The sequence below is a fragment of the Rosa rugosa genome, chromosome 4 (assembly GCF_958449725.1).
Source record: "Rosa rugosa chromosome 4, drRosRugo1.1, whole genome shotgun sequence".
NCBI classification, from domain to species: Eukaryota; Viridiplantae; Streptophyta; class Magnoliopsida; order Rosales; family Rosaceae; genus Rosa; species Rosa rugosa.
The window spans coordinates 4311090-4332660 of record NC_084823.1 but is presented as its reverse complement, the minus strand read 5'-3'; the positions used below and the strand labels follow the sequence as shown (position 1 = coordinate 4332660).

General features: G+C 38.4%; 2 protein-coding genes across 2 annotated transcripts; both read left to right on the top strand.

Annotated features, from left to right (window-relative positions):
• Nucleotides 1–2279: 2279 nt before the first annotated feature.
• LOC133743508 (phospho-2-dehydro-3-deoxyheptonate aldolase 1, chloroplastic-like) lies at nucleotides 2280–6444 on the top strand. The gene is made up of 5 exons (XM_062171468.1): nucleotides 2280–2938; nucleotides 3048–3325; nucleotides 4033–4309; nucleotides 4626–4871; nucleotides 5984–6444. The coding sequence occupies exons 1-5, from the start codon at nucleotides 2387–2389 to the stop codon at nucleotides 6248–6250; spliced, it is 1620 nt and encodes a 539-aa protein (XP_062027452.1). The 5' UTR covers nucleotides 2280–2386; the 3' UTR covers nucleotides 6251–6444.
• Nucleotides 6445–8352: 1908 nt separating this feature from the next.
• On the top strand, nucleotides 8353–15870 carry LOC133742669 (lysine-specific demethylase JMJ21-like). Its single transcript, XM_062170349.1, has 16 exons — nucleotides 8353–8735; nucleotides 8952–9062; nucleotides 9174–9229; nucleotides 9354–9496; nucleotides 10289–10486; nucleotides 10582–10781; nucleotides 11253–11352; nucleotides 11458–12009; nucleotides 12511–12633; nucleotides 13106–13186; nucleotides 13264–13595; nucleotides 13752–14009; nucleotides 14112–14196; nucleotides 14346–14571; nucleotides 14944–15112; nucleotides 15632–15870. The coding sequence occupies exons 1-16, from the start codon at nucleotides 8587–8589 to the stop codon at nucleotides 15819–15821; spliced, it is 2973 nt and encodes a 990-aa protein (XP_062026333.1). The 5' UTR covers nucleotides 8353–8586; the 3' UTR covers nucleotides 15822–15870.
• Nucleotides 15871–21571: the final 5701 nt, after the last annotated feature.

Below are 21571 nucleotides of genomic sequence, written 5' to 3'. Positions count from 1 at the left end.
TTTAGTTAAGATTTATAGAGTGATTAAATCATTGAAATGACTAAATTTTTTATTTTAAAGATAATAATATGTTTGCAAATTATATGAGTGAGGTTATTTGAGGAAGTTTAGTGAGGTTTAGTGAGTAAATTTAGTATTTAAAATTTTGATAAGAGGTGTAAAAAGCATAGAGGTCAAGTGAGTAAATTTGGAGGTTCCAATAGAAAAACTCTTGTTTTATTTCTCTGAACAAAGCACGGATCAAAGGCTAGTATTGTAATGCTTAACTATCTTTAGTATTCTGCAACACTATTCATGAGAGGCTTATGATTGTAAACATGCACTAAATTTGACAGAGAAATATGCAGTAATAAAATTAAAAATTTGTAAAAGTAAAAAAAAAAAAAAAAACTAATTAGACACAAAAAAGAAAAGAAGAAAAGAAACTAATTCGGCTCAGTTTTCCCTGCGGCTTGTAATCTTCATCACTCGCACAAACCACCATTTTTGCCACTAGCAATGATTGTGGTACAACCGTACGAGTTGTTATGTAATCGTTAAGGCAGTTTGCTTAAAAAGTACTAAATATAACTGACAAATGATGTCGCATGACTGATATCTTAAACAATGATTGTATATTGTGCTGTGGGCTGTGGAAGACTGGCAGTTGACATATTTATGTCATCGATCTTCAACATTTTGATTGCGTGTTGTAAATTATAACAGTTAATCTTCATAACTAGCACAAACCACCATTTTCGCCACTCGTATAGTTAATGCAAACATTTGTAGTACGACCGTACGGGTAGTTATGTAATCATTAAGGCAATTTGATTAAAAGTATTAAATATGACAGACAAATTAATGACATCGCACGATTGACATCTTAAACAATGATTGTACGTTGTGCTGTGGCAAGCTAGCAATTGACACATTTATATCATCGATCTTCAACATTTTGATTACATGTTGTAAATTATAACAGTTAATCTTTATCACTAGCACAAACCACAATTTTTGTCATTCGCATATACCTAGTTAATGCATGCATTTGTGGTACGACTGTATGAGTAGTTGTGTAAGCGTTAAGGTAGTTTGCTAAAAAAGTATTAAATATGATTGACAAATGTCGTCATATGACTAACATCTTAAGCAATAATTGTATATTGTACTCTGGCAAACTGGCAATTGACATATTTACATCATCGATCTTCAACTTTTTGATTACATGTTGTAAATTATAACAGTTAAAGACCGTTATGACAAATACCACATCATTCTGTACATAAAAGTGATGAAAAGTATATAAAATCACACACGTTTCTATAAATTTTGCCACATTATTCATAAAAGATTTAGGATTGCAAACATGCACTACATTAGATAAAAGAAGTACACAGACTTGTAGAGTCACATAATATAAATTTTGTTAAAGTAAAAAAATAAAAAATAAATATTAGTTGCCGGACAAAAGAAAAACACTAATTAGACGATGAGTAAATTCCTAGCAAATAACACCAACTTTTAGGAAAAAAACGCATTCATTACAGAGTATATAATAAAAGAAAAGCCCATAAAGGAACAATCACCATTTTCGCCACTCGCACAAATCTAGTTAATGCATGCATTTGTGGTACGAACATACGAGCAGTTATTTAATCGCTAAAGCAGTTTTGCATAAAAAGTATTAAATATAACCGACAAATGACGCCGCATGACTGGCATCTTAACTTCTTAAGCAATAATTGTATACTCCACTGTGGCAAACCTGCAATTGACACATTCATATCATCGATCTTCAACTTTTTGATTACATGTTGTGAATTATAACAGTTAAAAGATTATTATGACAAATATCACATCATTCGGTATATAAAAGTGATAGAAAAGTATTTAGAATCACACCTATTTTTATAATTCTGCCACATTATATTAGATATAAGAAGTACGCAGAGTCATATAATAGAAATTCCGTAAAAGTAAAAATAAATTTTTGCCGGACAAAAGAATTTTATTAGACCCAAAAAATGAAAGAAAGAAGAAACTTCAGCTCGGCTTCCCCGGCGGCTTGTAGTCTTCATCCACCTACCTCGACCCATCGAGTGAATGGATTAAGTAGGTACATGCAAACGCATCACCTTCTCCCAAGCAATTGACTTTCACCGGGAATTGTTGAACCCCTCGAAATCCCCAAACCACCCTTCAAACCCACCAAAACCCCGAAACTAACCCTTGTCTCTCTCCCTCGCTGGTCTCAAAGTTCTCAACTACCCACCACCGCGTCTCTGTCTTCCCTTATAAAACCCTCCCCCCTTCTGTCCCTCATTCTCCTCTCAGGTACCCTTCTGAGATTCTCTCTCCCAATCTCATTTCGTACCTGAAACAAAACCCAGAACCAAAAAACACAATGGCTCTCACGAGCAGCAGCTCAATCATTGCCCCCAAATCTTCCTTCATTCAAACCCAGTCGACTCTCTTACCCTCCAAACCTCACCAACCTTCTCTCCCCGTCAGGCCCGTCAGGCCCATCGTCGCCGTCCACGCAGCCGAGCCCGCCAAGAATCCAGCTGTGTCCACCAAGCAGCAGACGGTGCCAGCTTCGCCGTCAACTGCGGCGTCTAATGGTTCGAAGAGCCGGAATGCGGTGCCGGCGAAATGGAGTTTGGACACGTGGAAGTCCAAGAAGGCGCTGCAATTGCCGGAGTACCCGAATAAGGAGGATCTGGAGTCGGTGCTCCGGACGCTGGACTCTTTCCCGCCGATCGTCTTCGCCGGCGAGGCTCGGAGTTTAGAGGAGCGTCTCGCCGAGGCTTCCATGGGAAACGCGTTTCTTCTTCAAGGTGGGGATTGTGCGGAGAGCTTCAAGGAGTTCAATGCCAATAATATTCGTGACACCTTCAGAATTCTGCTCCAGATGGGCGTCGTTTTGATGTTCGGAGGCCAAATGCCAGTAATTAAGGTCACAATTTTGCCCTGCAAATTTTTATTGGGTTTTTTAAATTTTGATTTGAAGTTTCGAGTAGTAGAATTGTAGGAATTGAATTGGGTTGTGGGTTTTTTTTTATTAGGTGGGAAGGATGGCGGGTCAGTTTGCGAAGCCGAGATCCGACCCGTTTGAGGAGAAGGATGGTGTCAAGCTGCCGAGTTACAGAGGGGACAATGTGAACGGAGACACGTTTGATTCAAAGTCAAGGACTCCGGACCCTGAGAGATTGATCAGAGCCTACTGTCAGTCTGCGGCGACTCTCAACCTTCTCAGGGCTTTCGCAACCGGTGGTTATGCGGCTATGCAGAGAGTTACCCAGTGGAACTTGGATTTCACAGAGCACAGCGAACAGGGTGATAGGTATGGCTTTCAGTTTTTACTATTATGAATTCGTGTTAAATTTCTGGGTGAAAGACTCAGTAAAATTTTAGATTTTTAGTGGGTCAGAGATTGATATAGTTGTATATTCTCACTTCTCAGTCATGATCATTGCCTCTGTTATTTGTTTTGTTATGCATCTCAGTATATTCTTCGTTTCATTTTTATGCTTAAAGGGCCGACCCGTTTCACTTTTTGTATATATATCATGTGCTTGCTGATGAATTTTGGGTCCACTGTTTATTCTTTTAGTGCTTGGATGGATAATGATGCATGCTAGATATCACTTTATTGCGATGTTGTTTAGATTTGTTCTTCCTAATAATCCAAAATCACTTTTCCTTTTGAGGTCGTAACAACTCATCCAAGTTGGTGCCTGATAATAGTATCAATGGAAGAATCAGATTGATGTGATTTTAAGCAAATTGGTGGCTAATAATAGCATCATCGGAAGAATCAGTTAATTTTAAGCATAAATTGGTTAAGTCTTGTTAGGTATTACCGTATCAGGGAATAACATATTTATTATGGGCTTGGCATTGTCAGTACACTGACTGGGAACTAACATTTTTGCAACATTTAGAAAACCAAATTAATATTTGAAGTACACCAAATTACGAATTTTAATTTGGTTAGGCTTGGTACCAATTTTACCTCATAACAAGTTTACCGTGATTTTGGAATGGCAGGTACCGAGAACTAGCTCACCGGGTTGATGAGGCCCTTGGATTCATGACTGCAGCTGGGCTCACAGTTGACCATCCTATCATGACAACCACAGAGTTCTGGACATCCCATGAGTGCTTGCTTTTGCCTTATGAACAGTCGCTCACTAGGTTGGACTCAACTTCTGGGCTCTACTATGATTGCTCTGCCCATATGCTTTGGGTCGGTGAGCGAACCAGGCAACTGGATGGTGCCCATATTGAGTTCCTAAGAGGTGTTGCTAATCCCCTGGGAATCAAGGTAATCTGAGTTTATTAAGCCTGCTTCTTTTTTTTTCGAGAAATGAATGAGCGAATATCTGAGGGCATTTGCAATTTATTTTTAAAATTTTGTGGTCAGAATAACTATTATGGCTATTGCTATCTTGAAATGGAATGATGGATCCTTTATTACTTTCAACTCTGTAATTAACCAAACTGAAATGCATCATTTGTTTACTCCAACTCTCTAATTATATACGACTCATGCATATTTTTGTTCTTTAATGTTCATGACGTTCTTATGCAAGTTAATTATGGTGGTGGAGACTAATATAAGATCATTCTTTGTGATGCAGGTGAGTGATAAGATGGATCCCAATGAGCTTGTGAAGCTCATTGAGATTTTGAATCCTCAAAATAAAGCCGGGAGGATAACAGTGATCACAAGAATGGGAGCTGAGAACATGAGAGTGAAACTTCCTCATCTTATTAGGGCAGTCCGTAGGGCAGGACAAATTGTCACATGGGTCAGCGACCCTATGCATGGAAACACCATCAAGGCTCCATGTGGTCTCAAGACACGCCCTTTTGATGCCATAAGGGTATAGTACTTATCTCATACCCTTTTTCATTCTTCAGCTGCTTAGGTTCATTGCTCTCACGTAGGTTGGATAGGGGTAGTTTGGATATCAAATCATAAGTGGGTAATTGTTTCTTAATACTAAAATTTTTAAATAAAGCAAGAATTAACATTCTTTTGGATAAACCACGTAATATAGAAAAAGGGGTAAAGTAGGAAAGAGATTTATCTGTGAAAATGATGAAGTATACGTATTGCATCCATGCAACATAACAAGCTAAATAATAAATGTTGTAGAAACTAGCAATTTAATAGCCATCTGAATCGATATAGAATTGATTGTGCTTGCACATTGTTTCCGTATGTGTTTGTTTCCATATGCCCTTGTTTTTGGTTACTAGTGGTTTATACTTATTGTACTTTCCATATTTACCATTGGCATTCATTTTTGAAAAAGACATTCATTACAGCCCATGGGCAAAATTTGGAACAAATTGGCATATTTCTCTTTAGTTACTTAATCACTGTCACCAATCAGTGCCAAAATTAATAGAGGTTTTCTGGTCATTATCCAGTAGACTCCACATTGTTGAACATTTGTAGAATTTTGTTGAGGTGGGGCAACCAGCTCAAGTGTCCCCTACGGTGGGCATTCTGTAGCTTGAAACGAAGTTCTCTATATCTTTTATCAATGTCCCAGTGTAGTAGGTGGGAAAGGGACAACTTGTTTGAAGTGTTAGGTAGAATAGTTTAATGGAAATATGAGAGAAGTTTATTCAAGTTTTGAATGGGGAGACTGGCAAAAGAGATAATATATTGGTGATGATTTTTAAAATGTAATCTGTGGTTGGTGAGTGAGTGTTTTAAAATTGATTTGGAGTGACATTTTGTGCATCACCTGATACTCATTTAGCCAAAAACAAAATTAAACTACTCACTTTTTGCGCAATGATTTCCATGAGGCCATTTAAATTTTGATTACTTTGGTTGGTTGGATAATGCTTTGCATAATCTGATTTTGTCTGTTTCATAGGAACAATGAACGTCAATTTAGTTGTGGGAATTAGAAATACTTAATACAAGCAATCTCTCACCTGCATTGAAGTTAAATTTATTATTTTTTTCTCTGTTCAGGCTGAGGTCAGAGCATTCTTTGACGTGCACGACCAAGAAGGAAGCCACCCAGGAGGTGTTCATCTGGAGATGACGGGCCAGAATGTGACTGAATGCATTGGAGGATCACGGACTGTGACATTCGACGACCTTAGCTCGCGCTACCATACTCACTGTGACCCGAGGCTAAATGCCTCCCAATCTCTTGAGCTTGCCTTCATTATTGCTGAGCGCCTGAGGAGACGAAGGATCAAGTCACAACTCTCTGTTGCCTCTTTAGGTCTGTAGAACGGTTCAAGGGTCAAGCAGTGTGTTTGTTTTTTTTTTTTTTTTGTAAGGTATTAGTGACTGTTAATATGTCACTGTTGTTTCTAGAGTTAATTTACCTTGTGTGTGTTGTATTGTGTATACTGGAAGTGATATGGTTTGAGACTTTGAAGGGAAAAGAGAAATAAAATAAACAGACTGAATTAAAGAAGTAATATCTGTAGTATTTTTTGAGTTTTAATATGCGATGCTCTACCAGAGTACCAGGTGCTGCGTGTCATAATTCTAGCCCTGTGAAATTTGTTCAACATTTATAGCTCTGTTGGTCATTGATCTATAACATAGTTTTTAATGGGTATGTAAGGATTTACGTGTGATGTATCAGGAAGGGAAGCCGGAATGGCTTATGGAATTGATTGCGATTGGTTCCGTTGGTTACTCTTAACTTTGATGGAATAGGTTATATCTTTGATCAGAAAGTTCCGCGAGTGTGTGTATCTTTGACAACAACAGCATGCAAGAAAACGTTTTGAGAGGGCAATCGTGTCATGCGGTATTCATTAATAAAAATTCAATAAATATAATAACTCTTCAATTGGAGTCGGAATTTAATATGGGGAATGAGAGCATTTTTTTTTTTTTGAAAGGGGATGGTGCGGCTGTCCTCAAGTCTTGATTAATGAAATTGCAGAATACAAGGGGGGGACGTAGAGCCTGAATCCCAGATTACAATAAGCATAAAGAGAACCTGGAATAATACCAAGACTCTCTATAAAATCTATGTATTCTAACAAGCACCAATTAGCAAAGAGTGTACGAATGACTACTCTATTTGCTTTGACATAGCGGTGACATACCGGAAATATAAATTCGGTGACACTTAATTTCATCATTCCATTAGGAGGTTGCGTCCATTTAATCAAGCAAATAACTCACCGTCTCGCTAGGCCAGACAAGGCACACTGAATGTGCATACCGGGACCAAGCCCACGTCGCCCTATCAAATAGTGATAGAGACTTATTATCAGCATCAAGCCACATTTAACTAAAAATAACAAGTAATAAAACATAAAATAATAACTGTTTGGGCCCAGAGCCAAAGCCCAGGCCCAAATATCACTGTGCCCAAGCCAACAATCGAGCCTGCAGGAGACGCCACGCCACCGTCTCGCCTGTACCCCCCTTATCTTCCGACCACCGGCAACATCACCACCGCCCCCAACTTGACTCAGAGCGATCGTGATCCCTCCATTACATTGGATAGAGGCGCTGCTCCTCCCCAGATCGAAAACAATCAACCAAAGGAAGATCGGATCCGGCTGATCCGATCCGGGCATCATTGATCCCAGCGTTGCCACCATGAAGAGATCACCACCAGGCGACCTCCGCTCCTGCGACATCAACTCGAACCCACCCCCAAGCCGCCTGTGCTTCGTGTTGGAGTCAAAAGATACTGGCTCAGCCGCTAGCCGCCGTTGTCCATCCCCATCGGATCCTCCAACCGATCTTGGCAGCGCCGCCAATCCCACGCAGCTCTTACTCCGACTGGGCCTCTCTCCTCCAGACACGCGGTCCCTTTGAGCCCGTCCGACGACGACGCCGCGAGGGCGCTCCGTCGGACGGGGCATGACTCTCAACGCTTTAGGTTTTCTCCTCTGAATCTCAATGTTTAATGTTCACAATTGAGAACAATGTCATTATGGGGAATTAGAGCATTTAACAGAAGTGAAATATATAGAATCGTTAAATTATCAATTGTAGCTAATCAATACATTATTCTTTTTTGGAAAATTTATGAGCGCTGAAGGGATGAGCGTGAGACAGGACTTGATGTAACTCTGGCCGGTATGTCCTTATATCTCATGCAAAAGAACTGAAAATATCCTCTCATTGGCTTCAATTGTGGACGTGGCATTGTGCGAGATAGTTGGTCGGACAAGCCTGCTGGTTAGGCTGTTCATCTCAACACCACCTCGTGCAAGTCGGAAATGGAGAAGTGCAACTTTGTTAACGAACACCGTCCATCACGTCCAAAAAAAAAAGATAAAAAAAAGAGGCTATATTCGCGCCATCCTTTAAGACTCTTCCACTGCTTTTACAGCGCGAATGACTCCATGGTCCGCCCAAAAAAAAAAAAAGACGCAAAAAATCGAATCCGCGTGAGAATTACGCGCACACGGTAGAGCCGCGCGACACAGGAAACACGTCGCACGCGGCAATCGCCGATTCCCTCAAGTTCTCCAAAACCACAAAAGCCCGCCTCTCTTAACCGCCGTTTGAATTCCTCGTCTTCCCTTTACTCTAAACTCTCAATTCCACACAGCTTCTTTCTATCAATTTCAATCTTTCAATTTCCGATGGAGATTTCCGAATCCCCTCCCTTCCGGCCAAGAGACCGCCGGCCGGACGCCCTCGGAAGCTTCCTAGTCCTTCCCGACGAGCTCATCTGTGCCGTCTTGGAGTTGCTCTCCCCTCGCGACGTTGCTCGCCTCTCATGCGTCAGCAGGTTCGTTCCTCGATTCTCTCTGTTGAATTTTGAATTTTCAGATATGAATGTGAAATGTTGCTGTTTCCAGAATCTTGTGGAAATTGCTCGTGAGATTAGGGTTTAGTTGTGTATGCAATTTCTGAAATTGATTTGGTGTTTGTTTCTGGACTTTGATTATTGTTTTTGTGTATAGAATATGCAATCCTTATCTGTTTTACTGCTCTTTGTATGCAGTGTGATGTATATACTGTGTAATGAAGAGCCACTCTGGTTGAGTTTATGCCTCAACACACTAAATGGTCCGCTCCAGTACAAAGGCTCCTGGAAGAAGACTCTGCTGCATTTGTATGTCTCAGACTTTAAGCTATGATTCAGTTTTTATAATTTGACACCATGTCTTGTTTTTCATTTGAAAGCAAAAGTATGAGAACTTATTTTGTTGTGCATTTCGTGCAGGGAGAATGTGTTGTATGAACGCGACGAGGCTTGCAGAAAACCACTGAATTTTGATGGTAAGGATGTTATGCCTTTCGAATAGCATCCTCATTGTGGTGGATCATTTTGTTTATGATGTTAAAACTTTCTTTTGACTTTTTGAGGTTTTCCCTTTTGTCATTGTCTATCGACTTGGTGCAGGATTCGACTCTTTGTTCTTGTACAGAAGATTATACAGGTGTCATACCACATTGGATGGTTTTTCTTTTGACAATGGGAATGTGGAAAGAAAGGACAAGATCACATTGGAAGAGTTTTCTTGTGATTATGATGGGAAGAAACCGGTATATTGACAACGATTCATTTCTTAGTTCATAATACAGATTAAGTTAAAACAGTGGAAGTCAAATTTCGATTTTTGCTTTTCAATTATGTTTGGGCACATCGTTCTATTAGAAAATGATTTTACATTTGTGAAAGGAGAATTCTCTTACATGATACACTATCTAGGACATATATCATGATTTAGTACTTTTTTTTTTTTTTTTTTTTCAGGTTGAAATCTACTAGTCTGTGTTGAGAACCTAGAAAGTGATAACATATCAAAGAGAGAACCAGTCTGTTTTGCGCTTAAAAAAAAATTACTATTCCAGTTCCTACCCCAATCAACCAATACCTTACCAGACCATATTTTTCTTATTGGTAATTCCGCTACACCAGTGACACCACCACCCTCTCTGTCACCACAAATATTCTGGTCACAAGGGCATCAGCATTACAGCATTTCCTTAGCTGAAATTGTAGTACACAATGCTCTATAGGGCCGTTTCTTTTTTGGATGAACCTCCCATAGTTTTTCTGGCGACTCGATTATTTTTCTGGTAACATGTGTTGTGGTAACTCAAAAGATTTTCTCTGCAGATTGAACCAAATGTTCAGATTATAACTGCAGGCATCAATTTTGCTAGAAAAGGGGGAGATTAAACCTGTGGTTTACTGATTTGACCTTTCTTACCAAACTGTTTCATTAATAGATTGGCCTTGTACTTTAGAGATTTTTAGTCAGTACTGCTATGCTAGAACCTACAGATGGTGTTTATGTTGTTCACATAGACTGTTGCTGATAACTTTATCAGGTTTTGCTCACTGGATTAGCTGATGCATGGCCTGCAAGGCGTACATGGACACTTGACCACTTATTGCAGAATTATGGAGATACAGCTTTCAAGATTTCTCAAAGGAGCTCACGTAAAATCTCAATGACATTCAAAGATTATGTTTCATATATGAAGGTTCAGCATGATGAGGATCCACTTTATATCTTTGATCACAAGGTACTCACTTGGTCTCTGTGTGGTCGAGAGGTTGTTAATTTTCATATTATTCCTTTTCTTCTTTTGATATGTGAAGTGACTTCTTTCTTAAACAGTTTGGAGAGGTTGAACCTGGCTTGTTGAAAGATTACAGTGTACCTTATCTATTTCAAGAGGACTTTTTTGATGTTTTGGACAAAGATAAGCGACCTCCATTCAGATGGCTCATTATTGGTCCCCAGAGGTCTGGTGCTTCTTGGCATGTTGATCCAGCTCTGACCAGTGCCTGGAATACACTTCTATGTGGTCGTAAAAGGTAAAACCTACTTCTTCTTTTCTCTCTTCTTAGTAAGCTCATGCATTTGTGAATTTGATAGTGTTAATGTATTTTGCCGTGCTTGCATGCAGTTAAGGACTTCGGTTTGGTTTAAATCTTGCATGCTTTGAAAATACTATATTCTTCCACTTTTTAGTCGTAAAGGCTCCTGCAATGCTGTTGTTAACTTTCTGGGCATTTTTGGTCCTTTGTAAGAAGGGTGAATGATTGGGTTCACTTTGGTTTGTTGAGCTTTTGTTTATTCCTTTGATCTCCTCAGTCCCCTCCCACGCACAAAGAGGAAAAACCCTTTATCTACATTCTCCTCCATCTGCATGGTCTCTGGATGATCTGGTCATGATCTGATGCTATTCATTTTTTGTATTGGATGAAAAATATTTTGCTGTTTTTCTCCTTCTGCAATTAAAATAACTGATATCCAAGAGCTAATCAGCTGTTCTGTTTGTTTAGGTGGGCCTTGTATCCTCCAGGAAGAGTACCTATAGGTGTCACAGTACATGTAAACGAAGAAGACGGTGATGTCAATATTGAAACTCCAACTTCGTTGCAGGTATTTATTTAGATACCCTAGTTAGTCCTCTGCAACTTCTCATAATATCTGTTGTTTGCGGTTTATAAAGTTATCTATTGTTTATTTATTTATTTGTGTCTTCAGTGGTGGCTAGATTTTTATCCACTTCTTGCTGATGAAGACAAGCCCATAGAGTGCACCCAAATGCCGGGGGAGACGATTTTCGTTCCTAGTGGATGGTGGCACTGTGTCCTAAATCTTGAACCATCTATTGCTGTTACCCAGAACTTTGTAAATTCTAAGAACTTTGAATTTGTGTGCTTGGATATGGCACCTGGTTATCGTCATAAGGGAGTTTGCCGTGCTGGATTACTTGCAGATGATGAAGGCAGTATTGAGGATTCCACAAATCATATACTCTATGATAAAGATGATTATAATTCCTCAGATATGACTAGGAAAGTAAAAAGAGTCAGAACTCTCAAACCTGGAGAATATCCTAGTAGTGAAAGAACTAGTAATGGTGCTCAGGGTTTTTCTTATGATGTAAATTTCTTAGCCATGTATCTGGATGAAGAGAGAGATCATTACAACTCTCCTTGGAGCTCAGGCAATTGCATAGGGCAACGAGAAATGAGAGAATGGTTATTCAAGCTTTGGGTTGGAAAACCAGGAATGAGAGACTTGGTCTGGAAGGTACTTTTCTTATTACCCTATTCTTTAGCTATCCAAATTGGCTGATATACACACAGACAAATGTTGCAATGAAGAAATTGCCAATGATATATATATATATCATTGTCAATTTCTAGAATGCTCATTTTTATCTGTCTACAAATACTGTAGTTGTATTACTTTGATATTCATTTCTCTATGAAGAGCTTGATGTGTCTGGAACATTAAGTTTTTTTACACTTGATGGTTGTCCTCTGTGATATTAATCAATCAAACAAGAATCTTTCCAGAAGACAAAATTATTCTTTTCTTTGTTCAGTCATATGTCTAAACTGGTAGGCTTTTTGGCCAAATATGTACATCCACCTTGGAGAGGTTTCCTTCTACATCATGTCTAGAAAACATGGGTTGTTCTCTCCTATGCGCAAGTTATTTCTTTTTGGTTTGTGAAAAGCTGAAGCTCCGGTTTCATTTCCTGTACTTTCTACTTATAATTCAATTATTTGTTCTTGTGAATGTCAGGGAGCATGTCTTGCACTAAATGCTAGCAAATGGTCAGAATCCCTGGCAGAAATTTGTGCCTTCCACAAATTGCCTTCTCCAACAGATGATGAGAGGCTTCCAGTTGGCACGGGTAGCAATCCTGTAAGTTAATTTTGTTTCTAATCTAATATAATGTGACAATTTTAAATACTTATCTGCACTGACATCTCCATAGTTAGAGTAAACATACTTGCACTTTAAGGAAAACAATGGCAAGCCATGGTAAACTAGTTTTACTAGCATAAAAAAGGTTCCTCTATATTACTCTTAATTTACTAACTTTAAGTATTCTCTACACATTATCACTTTGCCCCTTGAAAGTTACGTTAACGAGTGAGGGTTTAGGATATTTAATCGATGATGTTGAGGGTTTTGCAGAAAATAGTATTCTGTTGGGATCCATCTTTTTATTATTATTTTGTTGATTCATTAGAGCCAAAGAACTTGTTAAGTTCAAATGTTAACTACTGTAGCATCATACAATAACAACGAATGCTATGAGTATTGAGGCACAGATGTTCTTATATGCCTATGCATTCTTGTTAAGATTATCTGATGTGTCTTTTTCCAACAGGTTTATCTCATGAGCAACTGCGTAATCAAAATTTTTGTTGAGGAAGGACTGGAAACGTCACTTTATGGATTAGGTGCTGAGGTATAAAATCTTACTTGTACTCTGCTTTTCTTGCTGCAATTTTGACATCCATCTAATATCTTAGTGCGCATTTACAGCTTGAGTTCTACAGTCTCCTAGGCAAAGTCAACTCCCCTCTGAAAAATCACATACCTGACGTTTTGGCAAGTGGGATCATTTATCTTGAAAATGGAACGTATAAAATTGTACCTTGGGATGGCATCAGGGTTCCTGATGTGATTGCTAACTGCAATTTTATTCCGGAGAACGTCAAAGGAGATGTGTCTCCTTTTGGTGTATGGAGGAAGAAACAATTTGAATACAGAAAAGCTGGGGTCTCAACAAACGAATCCATCAGTTCAGCTGAATATACAAGGATATGGCCATATCTCATAACAAAACGATGCAAAGGAAAAATATATGCAGAGTTGTAAGTGCTATAGTTTAAGTTCTCTCTTAGTTTCAATCCACTTATTTTTGTTTCTTTTTTGTTTTTTGTTTTTTTTTTTTTTCCCTCTCTCCTGTTTTAGATATGTCATATGAAGCATTAGCACAAATTGGTCATGGTTTTTATTGAACTTTGCAGAAGAGATACTGTGTCACGGGAAGATGAACTGAACTTAGCTTCCTTCCTGGGAGAGCAGCTCCGTAACCTCCATCTCTTGCCCCATCCACCTCTTAATATCTCAACTTTCTCAGATATTGAACAGGGATCAGATTTTCCATTCACCAACGGTAGTATGGAAGCTGTTCCCCATAAATCAAACATTCCTGCTGAATGGGATATATTCATTAGAACTCTATTCAAGAAGAAGAAGGATGTCTCAAGTCGCTTGATTAAATGGTATTCTGTCCCTTCTACAAGAAGGTTTTTGTCTGTTACTTTTTCAGAACGTGTTTAAGTTGTAGCAAGTGTTGGCTATAATTACCTTCTTTCACCTTGTAGGGGAGATCCAATTCCTAGCACACTCATAGAGAAAGTTGACAAGTACATGCCAGATGATTTTGCCAAGTTTCTGTACATGTTCAAGGTGGGTCTATTCCACATTCTACCTTCAATAAACATGTGAAGATGGCTTTCTGTCAAAGTCAGTTTCCCGTAGATCAACTTTAAAAACCATATATACATGGTGAATCTAGTCTTATTGATTTTTAATATCTCAACCCTATTTGGTGTCAGGATGAAAATGGTGTGAGCAAAATTGGTAAAAGTTGTTCGTGGATACACTCTGATATCATGGATGACAACATTCACATGGAACTATGTGGTTTTAATTCTTGCTTCATTGGCAACGTCAAAGACACTTGCCTGGTAAATAATGGTTCCTTGAATGTTGATGGTGACCGTGCAGAGAGGAAAACATGGTGCCCTAGCCACATTCTTGATTTCAGTAATCTTTCTATAGGTTGGTGCTTATTTATCATTTTAAGGTGACCTTTTAATAAATTACAATATTCGATTTCTAGTATTACATGTAAGTTTTCAGTTCTTTGCAATATGGGGATCTGGTCCCTCTCATCACACACTTTTTCCATTTGTCTATGACCTTGATATAGAGTACACACATAAACTCTGTATCAGGTGCAGAAAGTGTGTTGTTAAAGCATGGAAAATTGTATAAAAAGCACACTTTTAAAGCTCGAGTTAGGCCACAAATGAACAGAAAAACACCTACCCTAAATAGCGATTATTCGCCAGAAATAGAATTGGGATGTCTCTGATCTATTGCTCTCTATTGGCTTTCTATATCTTGATGACTCGAATGATTTATTTTCAGGTGATCCCATCTATGATTTGATACCCTTATACTTGGATATATTCAGAGGTGATTGCTACCTCCTTAAGCAATTTCTAGATAGTTATAAACTTCCTTTAGTAAGACAAGCATCACCTCATGAGTATATGGAGGGTGGCGACAAGTTTGGACGACTTTCCTACCATGCCATGTAAGTAATGATTCCCTCTGTATGCTTGCTTATGCTGTTTTGTCAATTTGTATCTTCTCAATACATCAGTTAATGATCTTATTTATCAAGGATAATTTGGCTCTATGGTCTGAATTATCTATGTCCTATCTCAATCATGAGAAAAATGTGGTATGCATCAGATTGAAGTGTGCAGTACCTTAGATGAACAGCTAGGTGGCAATGAGAATGAGAATGAGAATGAGAATGACAGGATTCTTGTAATTTTACATATTTGAAAATTTCCAGTGCAAACCAATACTTGATACATTTAAACTATTGTGCCTTGACATCGTTAAGATTCTTGTATATCTTTTGTTTGAAAAGGATGCGTACATTCTGAATTTAAGCAGTCAAATGTCCTGATTCTCTGTTGTTTGTCTTCTGATGTAATCTGTGACTGTTATGGTCGAGCTTGCGTTGATGTCTATATTTTCCCCATTTATGAAATATTGCCCAAACAATGACAGTGATCAAATTTGTTCTGGATCACATGTGTAGGTGCTACTGTATTCTACATGAAGAGAATGTCCTGGGAGCAATTTTTAGTATCTGGGACGAACTCAAGATGGCAAAATCATGGGAAGAAGTTGAACAGGTTGTATGGGGCGAGCTAAATAACTACAAGGGCTTTCCTGGATCATCCACATCTCTCTCTTTGTTGGAGCCGAAAACTCCCTCAACATTGTAATACTTTTGAGAGCAGACATTTATAAATATGCTAGTTTCTTTCTGAATTATTTTCACTAGTTATTTCTTTATTTTTCGCCATTGCTAGGTAGTCTCAAGATAATACGATCACAATGTTAAGGCAGCCTTTGTTTTGAGTTCATTGAAAATTGAGACTATTTAAAAGGCATATGTAATGTAAAATGTAAGCATATTTTCTTAGGGTAGAGAGTAATAATGACTAATGAGAGGGCATAATAGATTAATAGCCAACATCAAAAGTTCATTGGCCTCATTGTTCAAAATTTAGAGAACAAATTTTTTTTGTAGTTAAGAGGATGCTGGAGAGGGTCAGTGGCCTGACATCAGGAGTTGATAAACTTTTTTGGTCACACCCGGTCCATTTAATAGGTCTGATAGAATTTTTTTCTCTTGTTTTTTGGTGTTTTTCTTTTTGAGGTTAAGCCCGTTTGTCAAAAAATATGAAGTATTTTGCCCATTCAATCAACCAAGTTGGTATTTTGCCCAAGTACACAAACTTTAGGAAAAAGACTCCTAGGGGTAGTTCCGTTTAAGATATTGCCAAAGAGATCATGTGCTGACTTTTAGGTCCAAGAATAGCTTTTAAAAAAAAAAAAAAAAAACTGTTCATACTTTTGAAAAAAACAAAACTAGCCTTCAACATGTCCAAGTTTTTCACCTAACGGCTCCCTGCCTAACGGTTACTTTAACAGGCGGAATCACTGCTGCTTGTTCTTATCTTAAGCTGAGGCAAATTCTTTTAAGAAACCAGAATTCTGAACTTACAGGTAGTATAGAATAATGGCAGAACATAATTTATAATAACATATAATTTGTAAAACAGAAAAACGTGATGAAGTGGATGAGCACACTGAAAATATTTATTTAAACATAATTACAAGCTAAAACTTCAGAGCCTCATTCTCAAGTAAACAGCTAAAAGTTATTTAGCTATCCATGAGAATGATCACAGTACTTACTTGTAATAGAGTACACTTCACACTAGACCGAAAAGAAACTTCACACTTGCTACTGTGGCATTCTTCTTGAGAGAAGACTCTTCTGCTCAAGTTCTTAAGCTATATATTACAGATGATGGAAGGTTTTGAAGTGCCGGGTTTTTCTTTCTATTTTTCGATGCCTCTACAAAAGAAACCTAAGGCCCCTTATATAGGGAGCGGAACTCAAACTGGAATTCAAAAACATAAAATGTACAAAACAACTCCGTGAGTTTTCTGCTTTCCTGAGTGCTCCTGCTGGTGGAGGCCGTACGGGGAAAAACAGATTCTTTTAGGTGAAATGTTTTTCACCTGCTTCTTTTTTGAAAAGCAAAAGTAACACTTAGGAAAACTCCAAAGTTACTTTCGGTGATTTCGACACCTGCTGCTTCACATGTTCTCGTCAGTTTCTGAGTTGTGGCCAAGGACAAAGGAGTTGTCATCTGCCTGAGCCATTCGAGTAGTAGTTGCATTATCTTCAACGTCTGTATCAACATACATTTTATAGTGGTTGTCTCTTTCAAGCTTTTCGACCCACTGTAAGCATGCCAGCGTTGAGTCTATCTCTTTTCTAATGAGAGATAGGAAGAGATCAGTACTGATTACGTCAGGATGATCGTAAGCAGTGATTATTATTTTTTCTCCTGCTGCCAGGAAAGTGTTTCTGGTGTCTTCTTCGATGATATTTCTCATGTAGTCCAGGAACATGGCCTTCATCCATGGAATGCTTGAATTTGGCTGGCCATTGTATCCAACACATGCAGGCTGCAGATATTGTCTTTGAATGATCCTCACGTAATGATATGGAGAGATATATTCGACTTCTCCATCCGCTTTTTGAATCCATTCTGGAGGTGTGGATCTGAACTTCAGTCTAAGGGTACAGTCATTTTTTCTGATATTTTTTACTGTGTTGACCATGATGGGAGGCAGGCCCTTGAGATCATCATTAGTTTTAGTCCAAAGATTATGGACAAAACCATTTTCTACAAGCCAAAGCTTGTGTTCCTGAGGATGCTCACTTTGAACATTGACTAGGTATCTTCCAACATATGGTCCTGAAACAATAAAAAGAGTTGGAGGAATACATGCCTCAGCATTATGTTTTCCTATCAAATTATGAAATTCAAACCACTCAGATTCTTTAAGGGTTATGATAGGAATTTTAGCACTCTCTGGATCTTCCAGATAATGAATTTTTTCTTTCTGGACAGCACTCTGCTGTGTACGAACTTCAAACTGTAGCCTAGCATTTTCATAGAGCTCTTCCGCTAAAGCAAACAGAGCTGGGAACATAATACCACTGTTTCTTTCTTGGAAAGCAAATAAGAGATTATCAAGGATTGCTTTCTGGTGGTAAGCTAGTCTCCTGCCAATTCTGAATACAGGAGTATCAAAAGTTTGTAGTTCATAATTGAAAACATTTAGTACTCCAGTTGGATTAGGTTTGCTTTTTGGCAAAGCAACAGCCTTCAACGGTCTTGATGAGCCTTTACCGTCTGCCGTTTGAGACGGGCTAGCCAACCCTTTACCCTGGGGTTGATCAGTTGTGGCTAGTCCTTTTGGACCTAGCAGGAATCTTTCGAGGATTTTTTCTTTAGGATCCTCTGCCTGCTCTTGTTCTTTCCCGGTTCTTCTATTTCTGGGATTGCGACCTTCGTCGTCCTCTCTTTGGCTGAACATTGCTAATTCTCTAGTTAGGGTGTCTGGAAGATAGTTCTTGTTACCTGCAATTAGTACAACATTATAATCATATTGGTTAAGAAATAATTGCCAGTTTGCTAATCTTCCTCTATCAGCAGCTTTATCAAGTTTAAAATTTTTGAAATTCTTTACTCTAGCACAATCGGTGCGGACAATAAAGAGTTTTCCAAGAAAAGCTGGAGAGTTTAAAATTGTTTTCTTAACAGCTAAAATTTCTTTTTCTCCTGTGGGATAATTTAGTTCTGCAGGGCTGAACTTGCCACTACAAAATTTACAGATCTTTTCAATGTTGGTTCCAGGCGTTTTTGCGAGGATCACACCGGACCAGTAATTATCACTCGCATCTGTTTGGAGAATGATCTCATCATTTTCCTCTGGTTGTTGGAGTGGATGGAGGTTTTTGCAGAGATTTTTTATCTGCTTCACCATTTTTTCATCATCTTCTGTGAAGTTCCATTTTCTTTTGGAACTTGTCTTAGGAGATAACATGGCTGTTAAACCTGTTTTTTAGGAATGAAATCTCTCCCATAATTGATGACTCCTAAGAATCTTTCCAGACTCTTAGCAACGGGAATTCTATCTGGGAACTTCCAAATTTTCTCAAGGATGTGAGGTTGGAGTTTTATTACTCCATTTTTGATGTTTATTCCTAGGAAATCAACTTCATCGAGGATAAAGAAGATTTTCTTTTCTCGTAGGATAATTCCATGCTGAACTATCAGCTTTACAACCTCATAGAGGTGTTTCATATGTTCTTCTCTGGTTTTGGAGAAGACCAGGATGTCATCTATGTAGACGACGCAGAACTCAGCAACATGTTTGAAGATGTCGTCCATCTTTCTTTGGAAGATTGAGGGAGCTTGCTTCAAGCCGAAAGGCATTACTAGTCATTCATAATGACCTTGTGGAGTTCCGAATGCAGTGAGAGGCACACTATCTGGGTGCATCTTGACTTGCCAAAATCCTGACTTTGCATCAAATTTTGAGAATATCTTAGCTCCTCTGAGCTGGTTGATCAGGACTCTTACCTGAGCAATTTGATAACCGTCTTTTACGGTCTTCTTATTGACATCTCTGTAGTCAATCACCATTCTAGCTTTTCCTCTTAGGTTTTCTGCATGATTTCTCACATAGAAAGCTGGAGCATGATGAGGGCTCGTGGAAGGTTGAATTAATCTCTTGTTCAGGAGATCTTCAATATCTTTTCTGAATTCCTTCTGATCTTCCTCTTTGTATTGAGGAATAGCTTTGACATGACAAATGGCATTCATATCATGTAATCTTAATTCACAGACCACTGGGTCTTTTTCCCAAAACTTTTGGGGATCTGTATCGATATTTTGTTCGAGTAGTTTCTTGATTTTGTCAAGAGTAGGAATTCTCTGTGACTCAAGCTTGTTCTGGAAGTGTTTGAGGTTATGCTCATGGATGAAACTAGCTTCTTCTTCTTCACTAGTTTCTTCTTCTTCTTCTTCAAAAGATTCTTCAACAAGTAATTATTCTTGTTGTTTAATTTGGAGAATTGGTTCAAATTTGGGTTGGTAGGAGGTAAGATCACCACTATTCTGATGCGATCTCTGATATTGTGTAGTAAAATGTGGACCTACGACACTTTTGGCTTGAGTAAGCCTATTCGCCCAGAACACCCGTTCTCCCTTCCGGAAGCCTATTGCTTCTTCATCCTGGATGAACCTTTGTTGTAGAATAAAATCATTTACCAACAAAAGATCAGATCCCTGGCTTTCAGATTGCCAAATATTATGGATGACAAATGTCCTCCACCAATGGTGATGTGAACATTTTTTGCTACTTTATTCATTGTTAGATGGCTTCCATCAAATGTGACGCCAGTAGCTGTTTTCTTTTTTTCTTCTTTCCAGAGTTCTTCTGGAATTGCAAATCTTTTTGCAACAGTAAATCCTGATCCATTATCTACAAATGCATGTAGATGATATTTCTTATGATCAGGGAATTTTAATCTGATCTCTATGTAGTTGCTATAGCGACTAGTAGAGACGATTTTCTCTTGTCGAAGCTCTTTTTCTTGAGCTTGCTCTTTGGGAATGAATGGTTTACATTCTTCTGGAATATTTTCTGGTATTTCAACCAGTTCTATAGTTTCATCGACTTTTTCTTCATCGATGATTTCTTCCTTTTTTGAGGAAGATGAGGGTTCCATAATTTCTTGAAACAAAGTTTCTATTTCTTTCTCTTTTTTCTCAGAGAAATATTCTTCATATTCTTGTTCAACCAGTTGGCTGATAAGGCCATTTCTGGTCTTTCTTCTTGCTTCAGCTATGAAGCATTCTTTGTGATAAGTCTTTTTTGACCTTTCACAGAACATAGGAAGACCATTCTCTCGTGACATAGGCAATAGTCACAAATGAAGGTATCGGGGTTGACTAGGTAAGAAGACGTCAGTGCTTCTGTCTTACTTTCTTCCCAATTTTTGACATGTAGAACATTCATTTGTCTGGATTCTAAATATTCTTCTTCAGAATCTGGTTCAGAATCAGATGAATCTTCTTCTTCAGACCAGGCAGAGTATACTGACTTGTCATCTTCATCATCGGAATAGGCTATTTCATAGCCTTTCATATTTGCGATCTCTACTATAGACGCATATTCGTTGAATAGAGCTTTAGTAGATCTTTTACCCTTTTCTGGGCATTCATTGGCATAGTGTCCTTCAGCTTTGCTGATAGGAGCATTTTAATGTGATATTTTAATAGTTAATTCCTCACATTTTGCTTAGTTAATTCCTTAACGAATCAATTTTTATTTTTAGGTACATTGGAGTAGATGATGATGAAATAAGTGTTAGGTCCATAAAATGATGGAGAAAAATGGAAATGCACTAAAAAGGTCAACTTTACATATTTTCCTACTCCGGCTATGAGAAACCAAACCAAGCACAGAAGAAGGAGCGACCACCTGACCAAATGAACTTCAAATGAGCTGAAACCTTCCAGATCCATTCTAGACATCCTAAGAAACATTTATTATGAAGAGTGCAAGAGCCAAATAGAAGTGGAAGGCCTTCAAATAG